Source organism: Rissa tridactyla, chromosome Z, assembly GCF_028500815.1.
Source record: "Rissa tridactyla isolate bRisTri1 chromosome Z, bRisTri1.patW.cur.20221130, whole genome shotgun sequence".
Taxonomy (NCBI): domain Eukaryota; kingdom Metazoa; phylum Chordata; class Aves; order Charadriiformes; family Laridae; genus Rissa; species Rissa tridactyla.
This window is the reverse complement of record NC_071497.1, coordinates 56,092,386-56,111,513: the sequence shown is the minus strand read 5'-3', so window position 1 is coordinate 56,111,513 and position 19,128 is coordinate 56,092,386. Positions and strand designations below refer to the sequence as shown.

The following is a 19,128-nucleotide window of genomic DNA, read 5'->3' as shown; positions in this document are numbered from 1 at the left end:
AACCATTTATTATTAGCCATCATTTGTGACAATGGTAGTTGATCTTCCTCTCTAGTTCTGGATATGCAGCTGTGTCATTTGTTGGAACATACCAGCTTTGTAAAGTTATTTGATAACATTTGCTTGCTCCTGATGTAACTCATAGCAGAAAAGAAAATGTTTTCTCTGGTTCAAATACTTGATATCTTTTAGGAAAAACTTAGTCTGATAGTTACTTTCTGAGTGCCCTTATCCCAAAGAAAAAATACAGGAGGCACCCAAAAGAGAAAGAATGTCTACCATGACCTAGTATGTGATACAGAAATGATGAATTCCATCTATTTTATCCATCTAGATACAGGAATAACATTGCTTATGTTGGTAGGATTGCAGTGCTATGAGTGAAAAACATGCTTTTACCAATTGTTACCTCCACGCAACTGAATTTATTTTTTTCTATTTTGAGAGTTCTGTGTTTTCTACTATAAATTAGAGGAGTTGTTTTATATAACTAGTTAAATAAAAAAAGTACGTTGTGCTTTAACACTTCAAGGTTGAGATAACGTACATGTAGTTAAAAGTCTTTTTAATAGTTTAAATTGGCACCAGTGGAGTTTACTCCTAATAGGTATTCTACTGAGCTCAGTTTTGGCTTGTTTCCCAAGGATATGATAGTGGTAACACAAATGTCTCTAAGTTTGTGAGTACAGATTTATGGTATTTTGTCACCTTCCTTCTTGTCTAAAGGCTGTATGCAGAGAATGAGATGTGATGAAAAGGTTGTATTTGTTTTTTATTTTTGTTTTTTTTTAAATAACTACTTTCTAAATTTCTGGAGCAAATGCAGTAAAAAAGGTGATAAAGTAAAACAGCTCTAAACAATAAGGCAGTGTAGGGAGAGGGGAGGAAGTGTTGCAAGTTTTTCCTAGATGCAGTTTTGCTCATAATAGGGATAGTGTATTTAGACTGCACACACACTGAAGATTTGCAAGCTGCAAAAACTGGGGAAAAGTACAGCCTGCAAATATGCTGAAATTTGTCTGAAGTGTACTGGAATTTGAGAATATCTCTATATCCCATGGGTAAAGTCATATTTGTACCTGCCACCTTGAGACTGTCACTATTGTTTCTTTACAAGATTTTAACTTAAATTATGCTTCAGATTTTCTGTAGATGCACAGGTAGTTGTATGCTTACTAATATCAAACATATTATTCAACTGCAATGACTATTTTGACTTTTCCATACAGATCTGTTTAAAGTTTAAGGTGTGCTTGTTTATTTTTCATCTTTTGCTTTGTAATCATACAGATATACAAACCAATACATGTATTTTTATATGAATATAAAACTTCACATTACTTAGGTGAAAGAAGGCATAATTCTATAGTTTGACTTTAGAGTAGATTCATTACTTTTGAGTTATGGTAGAAATAAGTCCTAGAGGAATCAAGCTGGGCAGGCAGGCAAGCAGTGTTCTAGCTTTCCTAGTCCTAACATAACTAGATCTATAACATTGAAGAGTGTAGTCAGATTTGTTTTGTGGGGTTTTGGGGGTTTTTTGACTTTAAATAATCTTGGACTAACAAGAAGTATAGGGCAGTAAAGAAAAGACTCTGCAAGGTACAGAAAGTAAGCAGGGAGACCTTGATGCTTTGAGAAGCTCTGTCTGTATTTCTTCATTCAGTTTTCCCGCCAAAGATTATGTTTGCAATTTGTCCTCTCTCTATTTGAATGTACAGTGCTTTTATGACTATGAATTAATTGGGTATGTGTTGTGGATAATTCGAAGTGTCTTTGCATGCTACCGCAGAAGAGAGAAGCTTCTGCTCTCACCTTTCGTGCAGAGGTGTACTGGCACCCACAGTCCTTGTAGAGGGGTAGTCATTCTTGGGAGTGGTATCTATCAGTTTTCTGTTTTCTAGTTAAATAGTTCACTTTAAATTGTGCTTTAAGTAGAGCTGCAGATAGGTAACAGCTGGAGGAATTTTTAAGCGCTGTAGCCATTCATAGGCTGGAAGTATCTCCATAATCTTATGTTGTCAGAGGCATACTTTGTTGTAACAGAAGCTGGCGTCCAGAGCTCTCGTGTGGGTTGCTGAACCATGCAGTCACAAACAGACTGAAGTGCAGAAAAATAGACTTCCTGTGTTCACTGCACTGTGGGGAAGCCTAAATAAATGGCCAGAACGGCTTTTAAGTAGTGCCCCCTAGTGTGCAAATTAAGATAATCTTAAATACATTGTTTTCCTTGTCAAGAAAACAAACGGTACTCTGTCTGATGGATGTATTTGCATTAATGCAGCATTTGTATGTTCTGTTGAAATATCCTGAATCTTTGAAATTTGCTAGCATTTGCTGTTTATGCATATGACAAACAATTGGGAATGTTTTCCCTCCAAAAACTGCAAGGAAGAAAAAGGGTCAAAAAAAATACAGATGCCAAAGTAAACAGCTGTTGGTACACTTAAAAGACAACTATAGTCAATCAAGACCCTATCAAAGTCTTCTCAGCTTCAGTTCCATGGAGACCTAAACATGACAGTGCTCAGAGCCACCCAAAAAGAATTTTGTTTGCTTCCTGGCTTAGTTTTTTTCTGCCTTACTTAAGTCAGCCTGTAGCAGAGTCCAAGAACTAGAGTCAGCACAAGGGATGTGGTGGGAGCAGATGAAAAACGTAGAGCGTGGAGCAACAGATCCCAGACTGAAGCCTGATGTTTGAGGAGGTGTTCTGTTATTGCAGTTATCCTTATTTAATATGGACCTAATATCTTGTTTCCCTGCCTGTCTGTAGTTTGATTTAGTTTTGCAGCCTGGACCTTTTTATAGGGATATGCCAGCTGGCTGACTTTCTTCAAGAGGATTTTCACATCACCCCTGTGATTGTTTCTTAGAGATATTCTAATCTCTAATATCTCAGAGATATTCTACAAAACTTGTTCACTTGATTCAGACATACTCTCCGGCCTTTCTACACTCTAAATATTTGAAAGAAACATAGCGTTTTAACTTACTGGTGGTCTTCACCTGGAAAATAGTCTCCAGTGTGGCAATAGTTAATCATTATCCTTACAGTTATTAATTTTTGTTATTTCCCTGCTTCTGAAGAGACACTTGTAGTGGTGCAGTGCACTTCGCTTTGCTTAGCAGAATCTTGCACAACCTCCTTCAAATACTGAACAGTAACCAATACAGTAGTTTGTTTTTTCATTCATAATAGAACCTTCAAAAAACTGTATAATCTTCACTCGCTCCTAAGTTGGAATTAAGCTGACTCTGTGCTACCACTTCTCTATTATGTCCAGCACATCTGATGTCTATATAGGAAAGAAAAAAAAAAAAATCTATTTTATTTCTTGTGTTGCAGGATGCTCACTGGACATTTTAACTACAAACATCACAGTCTTGGTAAATGTTAAACTTTATAATCTTAATAATTCAAGCTGTGGTATTTGTGATCTGTATTCATTTAGTTGCTTGTGTAGTTTCAGATGTTGAAGTGTTTTTCTAGAACCAAAACAGGGACTACAGCAGTGCAACATAATTAGGTTAACTTTTGAATAAGAAAGTTTGACAAACCCTAATCTCCTTCAGATTTTTTTTTTTAATGGGTGGGTCTCACCCTGCAAGAAATAAAGCTTTCCAGGTAGTAAATTCCTTTCTGTCATGTCAAACTGCCCAATTCTGAAATGGGTAACTATGCATGTGATTCAATGAAATCAGTGAGACTATGTTCAGTAATTAATACTTCCAATACGTGTTATACTGAAAATTCCTACTTAGTTCTAGATTAGGTAGTAAAATGAAAATGTTAGGGGAACAGGCAGTTGTAGAAGGCATAATACCATCCCGAGGAGGGAAGAAAACGGAATGTTTTAAAACGGTTGGTTTTTTTTATGGCCTTTTCTTCCTAGATATGTTTACATTTGAATTAGAAATTTATTAAAAATGAAGAGATTATAATAATAGGAGGTGAAAGCCTTTACTCTACATGTAATATCTCCTAATTCTTGTCTAGAAGTCTTTCTGTATTAGTGTTGTGGAGTCTTGGAGCATTTGTTACTCATCACTGAGATACGGTGAACCGATACTGCATTGAAACCTGGCATTAGCAGGACTACTCACAGTACATAATTGAGTATTGTACACATCTTTGCAGGATTGGGTTTTATGTTTCCAAAACATTTAGAAGTCATAGAAGTGTTTTTGAAGCTTTCTATTGTTTTTCTTACTCTGTGGGTTCCAAGTAGCATGTATTATTTTGTCTTACATGTCATGTTTCTGATTAATTTCTGACACTGTACTTTTATAATAATGTTTTATATGCTGTATTTGAGAGGATATGATTTTGTCTGGTCTGCTGTGTTCTGCCAAAAAAGACATTTTGAGGTTTTAGAAGTAGAATTATAAATTTACAGATGGCTGTGAACGAGGACATACTCAGCTGCCAGGTAGTCTGAAGGTAATGGAGTAGACTTTTCTTTATGCAAGTGTTAAGTATGTGTTTTGGTTTTCTTAGAAGTTACAGAAGTTCTTAGCCTGAATTTTTTTGTGTGAACTGAAATAAAGTATCCTATCAGTAATGAAAAAAAGGTGCTAGTTAGCTTTATCTCATTGCTTAGGATTCATAAAGTACAGAATCTAGGTCTGAGGAACTAAGTTGAATGTACTTTTTATTCTTGTTTTTCAGAGGCCCAGAAGACACAATAAATGATTGTAAAATCCTTTTTATAGAGGAAATGTACAAGATTGAAAAGCCAGGAGCCTATCCATTGACATTTGGGGATGGAGATTTCAAAAGTATGATTTTTTTATTATTTGAAGTACAAATTCAATGATGTTTCTTTAAAAAAATAGAAGGATCAGTATGCAGAAGTAGTAATAATAATTGTTTTGTGTGTTCAGGAAGGTAATAACAGAATCCTTTTTAGATTTCTGTTCTAAAAGTGTATTTACAGTAAGGGGGCTCTATTACTTATAATCAGAAACTGATAACATCTTAGTGCTATCAGTCGTAAGCAGGTAAAAAGGGAACAGCGGATAACCTTCTAAGTGAACTGTGCAGAATGAATTCATAGTCTCAGTTAAATTCCTAGACTAGTATCCAGGTCAGCAAAACTGCTACTGCAATCAACATGTCATTTAAACTTCTAATAAATTAATAAATGCCAAAGATAGAATCAGTGTGTAATGATGGACTTTAACCCTGCCATTATGTGGAATTAAAAAGAAAAAAAAAAAAAGATAAAGAACTTTGTGCCAGAGCTGCTTGTACCATGAAAAAAAATTTTAACATATGGATTATTATTTGTCCCTGTGTGACTTTCTAAAAAAGTAACTATGCCATACCTCCTCATCGTCCCCACAACCACAAGAAGGAGTTAGTGGCAGGTTATTTAAAAAGTAGTGTGACGTTTTGTTCTAAGTTTAAAAATATGTTAAAGTTAGGAGTCATAAGTGTTTGTGATGGCAACACTGAGAGAGACTGGACTTCTAATAGGTATTAGATATTATTGTATCTTAAACTTGTGACTCCAGGGCAATTTTTCAGAACCTTTGTATATACACAAGAACTAGTCTGCTTCCAGTTTATTTGCCATCATGTAAAAAAATCACTGTTTTTCAGAGGTGCAAGTACCATTTGCTGTGGTATTCTTAGAAGTAAAAATATGAATTTCTGTAAATGAACTTCTCACAATTAATTTTTCGTTACTATTGATTTATTTTCCTCAGATTACTCAGAAAAATGAACCATCCATTCTGTTTATTTCTTATTGGTCACATTAAAGGGTTATTGCAATATCTTAACACATGATTTTATTTTAAAAAATTGTAGTATGAGAAATTTAAAAATCTACAGATACTGGTTTGCATTTACATACCTACTTATTTTGCAAGTCTAATTGTTTATGAAACTTTTTAAAGGGCATATAAAGTTATTAATTTAGTTTTCCCCTGCAACTACTGTGTCTGGAATTAATTTTTAAAATTATGTGTGTTAAGGAAATGAATGATTACTGTATTGCTGACTGTACAAAATTGTCTACAGTGGCAACATTTGATATGACATGACTATTTATTTATCATAGAATCATAGAATTATTTATGTTGGAAAAGATCCTTAAGATCATCGAGTCCAGTAGTAAACCCAGTACTTCCAAGTCCACCACTAAACCATGTCCCTAAATGCCACATCTACCCATCTTTTAAAAACCTCCATGGACAGTGACTCAACCGCTTCCCTGGGCAGCCTGTTCCAACGCTTGACAACACTTTTGGTGAAGAAATTTTTCCTAATATCCAACCCAAACCTCCCCTGGCATAATGGAGGCAGTTTCCTCTTGTCCTATCACTTGTTACCTGGGAGAAGAGACCGACCCCCACCTCCCTACAACCTCCTTTCAGGTAGTTGTAGGGAGGATAAGGTCTCCCCTCAGCCTCCTTTTCTCCAGGCTCTACACCGCTGTTCCTCATAAGACTTGTGCTTGAGACCCCTCATCAGCTTCGTTGCCCTACTCTGGACATGCTCCAGCACCTCAGTGTCTTCCTTGTAGTGAGAGACCCAAAACTGAACACAGTATGGGAGGTGCAGCCTCACTGTTCTGTACTTCCTACACTGATTGCCACCTCTGTTGTTTCAAAGTCAAGCTCTTTAATTTACAGCCCTTTCCCTCCTATTTTGACAGCTATTTCCTTATTTGTAACCTCTTTGCTTAAACTACTTGCATATTGCCATCTGTGTAGAGGTTTGTACCTCTGTCTGTTTTGTTTCATTCTGTTCCTGGTCCCATTTTTATTCATTTCAGGGTATTATTTACAAACCTTCATAAATAAATGTAACACAGACATAATCTTTAAACATGTAACCCTGACAACTTAATTGATCTTGCACTTTAGCTTTATTTCTTGTTTTGAACTGCTCTTTTTCCTGAGGCCAAGTTTCTCACCACACTGCCCTTTTCATTTCTTCTGTTCATGTGATTCTGATTTTTTGGTAAGCTGTCTTGCCTTTGTTCACTTATGCATGGTGTGCATCAGTTGACCTGTACGCCATAAGCAGCATACCCTTTACATCTGGATTGTAGTTGCATCCGTATTCATACTTTGTATTTAAGATTTTAGAATATATACGCATATACCTATAAACATATACAGCTATCTTAGCTTATATGCTATGAAAAGCTGCAGATTTTTGTTACAATAACGGCAGATAAAATTCAAAGAATCAATTTGCCTTAAATACTCCATGAGATTGTTATAAGCACAATCAGAAAATGCACTGACTGTATTTTTGTCTATATTAAGCTACTGGCCATGTCCTTTCTAAAAGATAGAATGCCTGCTTTGAAAACAATCATCAGATAAAACAATGTAGGCTACCTCTGCAGAGAATTTGTTATTCCTTGAGCATTGGCCATATGTTAGTTAAGTTTTGTATGTGTAAATGACATAAAAATGTGTATGACATCAATATATGTTTAGCAGTTACAGTTAAAAATAAGGTAGTTATTTTCACATTATTTAATGGAAATTTAAATTCTGCAGCCCCGGAAAAAAGTAAGACTAAACCTACTAGAAAATTTGAAAAATAAGAAGCGATATACTTGCAAATACCTTTCAAGTATTTATATGCAAAATGGAAGTGAGACCTGGATATCAGCATTTATTACTTCCGTCAGAATCCAAATTTGTGCTGTGAACATGAGGTAACTCTTCCTGACAAAAGAATATGAAATGATATATACAACTAAACTCTGTAGGGTTGGTAGGGGTAAAAAGACTTGTCCTCATGTTGACCAATAGTGCAGATATAATTAGTGCGTTTGACTTACAACATGATTAAAGCAGAAATGTGAAAAAGTAAAAGTTGTGTCGTGAAAATGACAGTATGCAGTTTGTTTGTATACTGAAGAAAGTTTAAAACTCCAGGTATTGTTTAACTGAGCTAAAATATGTAGACCGTTTTTCCTTTTTCCTTTTTTTTTTAAATAAATATTATTACTAACCTTTGACCTAGAGAAATGGTTTTGTAACTGAAAACAGTGAATTACATAGGCCTTAACAACCTGTGGTGGTAAGAGATACAGAAAAATACTTAAGTTTCTTTTTGCCTGTTATTTATTGGATGAGGTAGACTAGTGAGTTTCTTTAGGGGGAGTGCTCAGTCATGTCTGTTAAAATTTTTCAAAGGGGATACCAGTTACCTGGGATTTCTTTAGTCTGACTTGAATTGGTGTTCACACTTTGGACAGACCATGGGTTCTGCATAGCTGTGCTGGAAAATCCACAGATTTGTTCATCAGCACACTTAAAATGTTTTCTTTCTCTTCAAATGAACCCTAGGAGAGAGGTCTTAAACTAGAAGATTGCTTCCATTTGGATAGCATGCAGATAAATCTTTTAGGCCAGACTGAGACTCACAGTAAACTGAGAGATTTTGGTTTTCTTTTTGAGTGTATCTGACCTTTGCCTTTGAAGCTTTGTAAAATAACCACTGCTGGTAGCCTTACACATTTGCTCTTCAGGTTTTCCAGTCAGTACATCTCACTAGACTTTCTATCTGTAGCTGGTAATTTTCCCTCTTCAGTGGCTCTTCTTTTATGTTCCTCAGCTTTTATGTTTTTTTCTCTTAAAAAAAGAAAATTCAAACTGCAGTGTCCTAGCACTTCTTACCATAGAATGGTTTGAGTTGGAAGGGCCCTTTAAAGATCATCTAGTTCCAAATACCCTGCCGTGGGCAGGGACACCTTCCACTAGACCAGGTTTCTCAAAGTCCTGTCCAGCCTAACTTTGAATGCTTCTAGGGATGGGGCATCCACAACTTCTCTGCGCAACCTGTTCCAGTGTCTCACCACCCTCATCGTAATTTTTTTTTCCCTTGTATCTAATCTAAGTCTACCCTCTTTCAATTTAAAACTGTTGCTGCATGTCCTGTCACTACAGGCCCTGGTAAAAAGTCTTCCCTGTCTTTCTTATAAGCCCCCTTTAAATATTGAAAGGCCACAATAAGATCTCCCCTAAGCCTTCTCCAGGCTGAACAAACACAGCTCTCTCAGCCTGTCTTCATAGGAGAGGTGTTCCAGCCCTTCGGTTGTTTCTGTGGCTCTTTGGACCTGCTCTAACAGGTCCATGTCTTTCTTGTACTGGGAACCCCACAACTGGACGCAGTACTCTAGATGGGGTCTCACAAGAGCAGAGAAAGGAGAAGCCCCTCCCTCGGCTTGCTGGCCATACTTCTTTTTATGCAGCGCAGGGTATGATTGGCTTTCTGAGCTGCAAGTGCACGTTGCCAGCTCATATCCAATTTTTCGTCCACCAGTATCCCCAGGTGCTTCTCTGCAGGGTTGCTCTCAATCCATTTATCCCCAGCCTGTACTGGATTAGGGATTGTCCTGTGTAGGGCCTTGCATTTGGCCTTGTTGAACTTCATGAAGTTCACATGGGTCTGCTCCTCAAGCCTGTCAGGGTCCCTCTGGATGACGTCCTTTCCCACTGATGTATCAACTGCACCATTCAGCTTTGTCATCTGCAAACTTGTCGAGGGTGCATTCAATCCCACTATCTATGTCATTGATGAAGGTATTAAATAGTATGGTTCCCAGTACAGACCCTTCAGGGACACTGCTCATTACTGGTTTCCACTTAGACATTGAGCCATTTGATGTGGACCATCTGCTCTTTGGATACGGCCATCCAACCAAGTACTTATCCATCTAATAGTTAATCAATGAAACCGGTATCTCTCCAATTTAACAGTAAGAATGTTGTGGGGGACCATATCAAAGGTCTTACAGAAATACAGGTAGATGACATCTATAGTTCTTCCCTTGTCCACCCATGCATACAGTCCTTTGTAGAGGGCCACTCTATAGGCATGGTTTGCCCTTGGTGAAGCCATAGCTGTCTTTAATTATCTCCCTGTCTTCCATATGCTTCGATACGTCTTCCAGGAGTCTCTGTTCTATGGTCTTACTGGGCACTGTTGTGAGGCTGACTGGTCAATAATTCCTAGGGTTTTCCTTCTACTTTTCTTAAAAAAAGGGACAATATTCCTTTTCATCTAATCACTGGGGACTTTCCCTGACTGCCATGACTTTTCAGATATGATGGAGAGTGGCTTAGCAACTACATCAGACAATTCCCTCAGGACCCTGCGATGCATCTTTTCAGGTCCCATAGACATATGTATGTTAAGGTTCCTCAGGTGGTCACAAACCTGAGCTTCTCTTGAAGTGGCAGGGACTTTGCTCCCCGACTCCCTGCCTTGAAATTCAAGGACTTGGGAGATGTGGGAAGAGTGAAAACTGAGGCAAAAAACCTGCTGCGTTACTCAGCCTTCTCCATGTCGGTTGTCACTAGTTTTCCTGTCTCGTTTATGGGGGCAAAGAGGGGAATGGGGGGTGGGTACCTTTTCTTTAATCTTCCTTTTCTGACCAACGTACCTGTAGAGGCATTATTAGTCTCTGCATCCCTTGCCAAATCCAGCTCTAACTGTGCCTTAGCTTTCCCAATCCCATCCCTACACATCCAGGCAGCACCTCTATATTCTTGCCAGGATGCGTGTCGCTGCTTCCACGGCCTGTGAATTTCCCTTCTTATGCTTCAGTTTGACCAGGAGGTCCTTACTCAGCCATTCTGGTCTCCCGCCCTCCTTGCCTGATTGCTTACACATGGGAACTGAGAGCTCTTGTGCTCTAAGAAAAATGTCCTTAAAGAGCTGCCAGCTCTGTTCTGCACCTTTATCCCTGAGGGCAGTTTCCCAGGGGGTCGTATCCACTAATTCCTTAGACAACTAGAAGTTCAGTGTCCTAAAATTCAGGGTCCTGACTTTAATCTTAGTTTGGCCCACATCCCTCAAGATTGTGAATTCCACCAGGGCATGATCACTGCAGCCCAGTCTGCCACTGATCTTGACCTCTGTAATTAGTTCATCTGTGTTGGTAAGCAACTGGTTCAGTAGTGCTTCTCCTCTGATTGGGCTATCTGTCACCTGGATTAAGAAATTATCCACGGTGCTCTCCAGGAGTGTCCTGGACTGCTTACAGCTTTCTGTGATGCTTTCCCAGCAGATGTCAGGGTGACTGAAGTTCCACAGCTGGATCAGAGCCTGCAAGCATGATGCTTCCTGTAGTTGAAGTAAGAACACTTGTCAAGAGGTTCCCCTTGATCTGAGGGCCAGTAATAAACATCAACCGTGATGTTTCCTGTGTTGGCTTGGCCTCTAATTTTCACCCACAAGCTCTCGACCTGTTCATCACTGTTTTTCAAAGACTGCTCTGTGCAATCAGTGCATCAAATGTGTGCAAATCACCCAGCCCCCCTTCCTTGCCTGTCCCTCCTGAACAGTTTGTAGCCATCGCTTGTAGCTCTCCAGTCATGTGATTCGTACCGCCTGGTTTCAGTGATAGCAATTAGGTTGTAGCTTTCCATCTGTGGAGTCGCTTCTAATTCCTCTGGTTTGTTACGCATGCTATGCGCATTGGTGTAGAGATGTTTCAGTTGGGCTATTGACCATGTCACTTTTTTCAAGGAAAAAGCCGTAATTCCTTTGAGGCATTTCGCAGGTGTTTCCCTGGTGGTTCGTAATGCATCAGCAGCTCCTAACTCTTCTTTGTTGCTCAAAACTCATTCCCGTTCCCTCTCTAAGTCTTGTTGCTTCCACCTTTGAAGATAAAAGTATTCTTCAAGATCCTCGAGAAAGACTGTAGATATGGCACAGTGCTTGGTATTCCAGTCCCCCTTTCTTATAAGACTTTCAGTCTGGAGTTTTTCTCCACAGAGATTTTACACTGATATTTTACCCATGTGGATCGAATTTTCTGTAAAGTCTGTTCAGTTGGGAGGGCAATTTTTTCCTCAGGAGGAAGGGGCTCGATTTCTACAAACCCTTAGTCTTTCCTTTCCTTCTCAGTATGCCCAGGAAAAATGTATAAGTATCCAGAACTTCTCTGGATCCACCAGGGATCCACCTCATCTTTCTGTTCAAGAATAAACTGCTAAAAGAAATATTTACTTTGATTGCTTGTGTCATCCAAGCGAACTAACTTACAAGGAACTGGTAAGATATATAGCTGCTGAAAGCAGCAACTTGCCTAATGACTCATGGTGAAGAAAAATTAAAAAGTAAAGCTGAGAGAGTTTGTAAGCGTGTCCTTGAATATTGTTCTGTCATGTCAGTCAGAGAAACCTGGGGTAGTTGTCCGTGTTTGGGGTTTGACAAATTCTAGTCTCCCCTAAAAAAGTATCAGGCAGCAGTATGAAAAAAATCCTATGCTTTCTTAAGGGTTAAATCTTTCATGGGAACAAGCAGTGTTTTCTTAAATGCTTGTGCCCTTCTCTTGTTGTCTGATATTCTGTCTGCTTAGCAGTTGTGTAAGAATCTGATGTTCATGCTGTCTCTGAAGGGCTGTAGGGGGGCTTGGGGGAATAGTTTGTTTTGATTTTCATAGTGGGGCTGCTCTTCAAATTCCTTATTAAGGAACGTGCTTGTGACATCATGGACATACTCAGTAAGATTTTGTGCCACAGAATATGAGAGTGTTACTTTTTGTACAACTAATGCCTTTTGTGTACTTTCAGCAAAGATTACGACAGGGCTAAGTTTGTCTGTCCTTATCACACTGTCCTTCTAGGCCAGTTGCCCTTTTGAGTAGGCATTGTTCAGAAGTTCCTCGGGTAGTTTGCTTATGGACTTACAAGAAAATTTCTCCCAAGTGTTGATATTCCAGCTGTTTCAGTTCCTGAACTTTATAACCTGTGGTAATTTTTTTCTTCGAGAATGATACTCAAAAGAAAATTTTCTGGCCCATTCTAAACTTTAAGAAAAATGTTCTTTTATCTCAGGTTTCTAGATTCTCCAGCTTCCTACTTCCAACTCCAAACTCTCAAATAGTGTTCCTTGTCTTCTGATTCAAAGCCAGTTACTTCTTTCAGATAAAATACTATTTCCAGAGACATTTGGAAGCACTTCATTAATTATTGTATAAGACTAGTTTAAGCTAACATTCACTTCCATGGCATTTCTAGATGACAGAAAATATAAAAGAATTATTTTTTCTTTTAATGTGCAAATTCTTTGGGCTGCGATCATGTTCTCTTCTGAAGTCTTGTCTCATTTCTCTGGATCTTCTACTTGTTTCAGACATTTCTCCTGTAGATGTTAATGCTGCTACAAGTATTCAGTGTTTCTTCCCCCTCCTCTTTCATATCTAGTTTAGGCTACTCAGTGTTTTCCACTTGTTTTCCTTCTTGCTTATGTAAAAGCATTTTCCCTGATTGAGGAGCCAGTGCCAAGGGTTTTGTTTCATTGGTCCAAAATTTCCAAGTGAGCCGAAACAGAAAGTTATTGTTTCTTCGTGAGTAAGCTAAACTGCTGCTGTGAAACAACTTGTTATTTGGGCTTGTTTGTGGTGTCAGACTACTAATTCTTCTATCCAACTGAAAATTTAATTTAAGGGGAAGAGAGCTGTTCCAAATTGTAGTTTCATCTTCATTTGACTGTTGCTGGTTACCTAACTGGAATTTCTTCATGGCTGTGTTTAAGAAGACTCTAACTTGAGATTGTGCAAGGCTCCATCTGTAGGGAGAGTGTGCAGGTGGCATGTTGGGAACAGGAGGGGAGAAAATAAGAGAAGGTGCTGATTAGTCATTTTCTTTACTGCTTGTTTGTACAGCAGAAGAAATCCCATTACCCTAGATAGTGAAATACATCATTGTAAGAAAAAATCATTTTCAAGAGGGCAGTGTTCATATGCAGAAATAATTTTTTGCTGTAGGTACAGTAATGCACTTTTCAAAGATACATGGCATTTGACTTTTTCTTTGTTTTTGACAGGAAAAAGTGGCCCTGAATGCAAGCACTGTAGGGCTGATCCAGATAAGGAGTGCCGTTTTTGTTCATGTTATTTGTGTGGTGGAAAACAGGATGCTCACATGCAACTCCTGTGTGATGAATGTAATATGGCTTATCATATATACTGCCTGAACCCTCCATTAAGCAAGATACCAGAAGATGAGGACTGGTAAATATACAAGGATGATTTACTTAATTATATTGCCATTCTATACATGGTACAGTTTTGTTATTTGCACCTCATGAGAGACAATGCTGAAGAATTTTTTTACTTCTGCTGTGTTTTTCATCCATCTACTTAATATAAACCTTATGTTTTCTGTCAAGGTAATTCTTTTAAATCCATTCACAAAGGATTAGTAGTAAGCTTTAATGACCATTGTGGAGTTTCAAAACTGGTATGTTCATTTTATTCATTATGATCTTCTGTGACATTACCTGATCTGATTGTGTTTATCAACAGTGGTTGTTCCCCAGCCTTTTAATTTTGTTCAAGCTTCACTGCTTGAACTATTCTCTTACACTCACTGTTCTCTTTCCCTTCATCCTCTGTCCCTGTTGCTACCCGTGTGCCCTTCCTGTATCTTCTCGTTGCCTCTACTGCAATTCATTTCTCCTTCTGTGGGAGCACCACCACCTTGCTACTTTTAATTTCTACTGTCACTGGTTCTGCCAGCAGGAAAACCAAGCTAACCGGCATTGTTAAATCAAGCTAATTGTATTTTGAAGTGAATCTGCATGGACCCATTAGCAGCCCATTAAGTTTTCTTGGGTTCTGTACCATATTTTTTCTTTGTTAGTGGTGTACAATTTACACTGTTCGTATTTATCACCTGCCTGTGACTTACATGAGAAGCTAATTCTTTATAAATGAGTAATAACTAGAACTTTATTCTAACAAAGTTTTACATTACGTAGACGTCCATAAATGTCTGAGATGTCTATGGATAGATTTTATGGAACCTCTTTGGACCTTGCGATAAGATTTTACATAAAAATCTGTGTAAATGCTTTGAAAGTTTTAACATTCTCTGAAAATAAATAACTCAACCTCTATGCCATAGTGGATGTCATAGTAGGTTTGTTTATTAGTCAGTGCTTAGTGGTCTGTTTGTTTTCTGGAGCATTGCATTTTTTCTGAACTCCTGTGTTTATGCCAATGTGTGATTTAGCAATTAAGACCATTAACACTGATCGGTGTTTCTCAGCGAGTACATTTGGCCACAGGGATACTGTTGTTGGAAGTTGATCTTTTCCCGTGAAATTTCTGCACTGGGAAGAGTTGTATTCACTGTTTTTGGAGGAACTGGCTTGAAACACTATCTAAAAAATATTTTCATTACCTACTACAAATACATATGGGTAATTTAAACTAAAAATAGCATTTATTTGAATATTGTCTGTGTGCCTTCCACTTCTTGCATATGCAAAATGATTACAATGTTTATTCAGCAGTGTTTTATTACACAGCACGTTAGTCTGAACTATCCCTAAGTCTTCTGCAGTCAAGGCAGACTTGTCTTCTGGGCATAACATCGTCTGGCTTCCTACTACTTGCCAGCGTGAGTTGATGTCACGTGTTGGAAACCATTCTCAACACACAAGTGGTTTATTACTGACTGCAATCCATAAGCGATATTCTTACCTGATTGCACCTGACCTTTGGATATAGCAGCTGAGAAGTCCTTTTTTGACTTACTTCCTTCATAAGATTCAGTGAGACCATCTGTCTGGAAGTACACATCTGTTCTGCCCATCCATTCTTCAGTTGCCCGTTATTCTCAGAACCAGCTCTAATTTAGTACTCCAGCAACAATGAAGTCCATCTATTTTCCTGTACTAGTCACAGAAAGGTTTCTGATAAAGAAAACATATATGCGTCAAGTCAGTGATGCCCTCCCACAAAGCCCTCTAATCTTTCTTCTACCCTGAAAATAATTTATTCTCTCCAGTTTCTTCTACACCCTCAAATACACAGAAAGTTTCATAGGCACGTCAGGATACTCATATTGAAGTCTCATCAGCCATCCGTGTCTCTTTGGTCTAGCTAGTGTGCTAAGATGATCTTGGCCTGCTGCCTGCTTCAAATAATTTTTCAGGTTAGGTATTAGTGTTCTTGTCTTCACTGGCACCCATTCTGTTTCAAAAGCTTCTTACGCAATGTGAGTTATCCTACTTCTATTTCAGCGAAAATTTGAAAAACAGGAGATTTTTCAAAGTGTAGCCATTGCTGACCGGACTCCCTACCCTCTTCCATTAGTATCACTATAACTGCACTGCATAGGTCCCCAAGACTGTTTTCCTCCATACAGAAGATTCAGTGCTCTGTAAACAACAGCAAAATAATTAAATTGACTGAAAACATGGTATTTAGAGTCCCTCAGGTCATATGTTAAGTGGACTTTTAGACCCTTCCACTTACATTTCTGCCCCCAAAATTATGAATTTCCACAAGTAGTAGAAGTCTAAGTCATGTAATTACAATATCTTGAAAAATGGCTGTCATGCTTTTTAGCTTATTTTTGTTTGCTGTTTAGTGATAGGAACCTTAAGATTTATTCATTTAGGTAGATGGCTGCATTGATGGATGAAGTCACTGGGTGGGAGAGGCTCCACTGTTATGGAGCTTGCTTGTGACAGTCAGTTTTGTGATACTTGTTGGTGCCAGCCCTGTGCAGTCTTAATGCTTGGTCGTATGCAGAAGGAGTGCAGTTGTGCTGGGCAAAGCAATGTCTCCCACCAAAAAGGAGGTGTGTGTTCTCCTTTCTTGCATACTAACAAAGTGTTATTGCTGTCTGATCCTTAATTTCTTGAGAGATTTTGTTTGGTTTATAGTATAAAATTTGGCAAAATTTCTGCAGGGTCTTGGCTTGCAGTTTGATAAAGAATTATACGTTTCTCTTGCAGAGATTAAATCACTCTATATGCGAACAGTGTTTAATATTCCATACAAAACCCAGTTTAAAAAATCTTAAGGTGATACAGTTACCCTATCAAGAAGCAGGGAATGACATAGTTAATTCACTTTGTGAATTTGCATTATGTCACATTCCTTCTTTTAATTGGTCATTGCATATTCTTTTTTTTTTTAAGCAACTGTAATATCATTTGAAGTCTTAGTGTTAGACAATTTCAGCATCTTCTATTATTTTTCATTTCTTTTAATCTACATAGCTTCATTGTCTTAATGGTTCAACACCTTTATTTACATAGTGAAATCTTTTCCTGTGAACATTAATCATTAATTCTTCTATTCATATAGAATTCATATATAATTCTTCTATTCATACAAAAGTTAATAAATCCAAAACAGTAGTAGTACTAGTGGTAGTTGTCTAAACTAGGTTATCAATGTTAGCGTAGATCAGACTTCCTCCGGTAGTGGGTGGAGGCCACTATAGCGGCGAAAATGTTATTAGAAGCAGCAAAATTACCAGTGTACTCCCTTTTTCTCTCTGCTGAAGTCACTGCATACTAGTATCTCCTACTTTCCTACCAGGATGGCTTTGTGTTAGCTGGAATGAGTCTCTGCGCTATATTCCAAGTGGCTTCAGTGTTGTGGAGTGAGTGTGTGCATGCATATGTGTGTGTGTCTGTGTCTACACACATTACGTGGTAGCTTGGCTCTGTTTGGCATTCAGCTGTCTGTAGTGAAATTTATTGCACTAGAAGCAGAAAATAGGGGTAGAGTGGGCAGGACATAGAAATAAACCATGAGTACTGATTAGCAGTCTACTCTAATCTCAGATATCTTTTCTTTTACAAGATTTAAATTAAAGAGGACAGAATGAAGAGTCAATACAGGAGACATGGGGGCCTCTCACGTATCATGTGAGAAAGAATAGTTAAGTGTTTCGCCTCTAGCACTCTACCTGCAAAGATACTGAAATGCCCTTTTTTAAAAGTTGACAGTATTTGTTCATGTTCGGTTCATTTTTTTAAGCCATAGGGTTCAGCGGCTTAAGATTGGTATATGTTTGCTAGCTTGAAGTATTCAGTCAAGATAAACAAATTGACACTATTTTGGCTACAAGAAATGTATTGCCATTATGATGAAGTAATTGAGAATTTACTAAAACCTTTTTTTAGGTATTGTCCTTCCTGCAAAAATGATTCTAATGAAGTTGTAAAGGCTGGAGAAAAGCTCAAACAGAGTAAAAAGAAAGCAAAGATGCCATCTGCCAGTACTGAAAGCCAGAGAGACTGGGGCAAGGTAGAGTGTATTTTAGAAATAGCTGTTACTCTGATTGTTCATGTATGTGCTAAATCTATAATTCTACTTATATATGCACAACACAAAATTCAGTACTGGGTTGCACAGACAATAAGACAATGTTTAATCCTGCCCACTATCTACTACCAGTTAAAGCAGTGGAAGAATTATTAAGGTGATTAGAGGTAAAAACAAAGAAAAATAACCCTTGATCCCTCCCCTGAACAGATAAACACATATTACTTAATTAACATTCCTTTTAACAATTGTTAACATATTTTAAAGAATGTGTTTGTTATAATGATCAAATTTCATGATATCTGCATTGAGTTTGCAAATAGTCTTCAATATTCTAATACTAATTCATTTTGTCTAATGTATTTTTAGGGCATGGCCTGTGTTGGTCGCACTAAGGAATGCACTATTGTTCCTTCAAATCATTATGGACCTATACCTGGTGTTCCTGTTGGGACAACCTGGAAATTCAGAGTTCAGGTATGTTCTTTCAGTATTAGCTGTAGTTGAAGTAAGTAAGAATAATAATGAATGGGTTGGGCACTAAAATAAATTTGGATTGACAATTGCCATTTTCAGCAGGACTAAACACAGCAAATACACTATTATTCTAATATTGGAAGTGATGCCAACAGTAGTGAAGGTTTAAGTATCCTGATTTTACAGTGCAACTTAATAAGAAGTCTGTTATCATTAGGATAAACAAATTTCACACGTTAAAATTCTAAGTGGGATACTTAGTGAATAGAGTCAAGTATTTTCTGAAGTGTACTTCACATGAATTGATTATCCCACTTAAGAGATGTAGAATGTAGATTTTTAAAACACTAGATGATATCACTGTAAATTCACTCCCTTTTGGTGTTTTTGGTCATACATAAGGATACAAATCTTCTTTTAGGCTGATGAACAGTGTAAGCTTGTGCTGCTACTGAAATTAGCTGTCTATTCAGCCTTTGCTGTTTCTTGCACTGTCTCATTTTCTATTGGAAATATTTCTTAGGCTTTATGGTAAACTAGATTGGTAAAAAAATGCCAGGAAAATAATCCCATCTGGGGTAGAAAGGGA

The 19,128-nt window shown here is 37.9% G+C and overlaps 1 protein-coding gene across 2 annotated transcripts in view; it reads left to right on the top strand.

The window, feature by feature from the left end:
* Positions 1-19,128, top strand: part of UHRF2 (ubiquitin like with PHD and ring finger domains 2) — a 96,912-nt gene that overhangs the window by 55,969 nt on the left and 21,815 nt on the right. For both annotated transcript variants that reach the window (XM_054185663.1, XM_054185662.1), the window contains exons 5-8: positions 4,670-4,779; positions 13,814-14,000; positions 17,921-18,044; positions 18,432-18,539. In XM_054185663.1, coding sequence (XP_054041638.1) covers positions 4,670-4,779; positions 13,814-14,000; positions 17,921-18,044; positions 18,432-18,539 — 529 coding nt within the window. The remainder of the gene's footprint in view (positions 1-4,669; positions 4,780-13,813; positions 14,001-17,920; positions 18,045-18,431; positions 18,540-19,128) is intronic.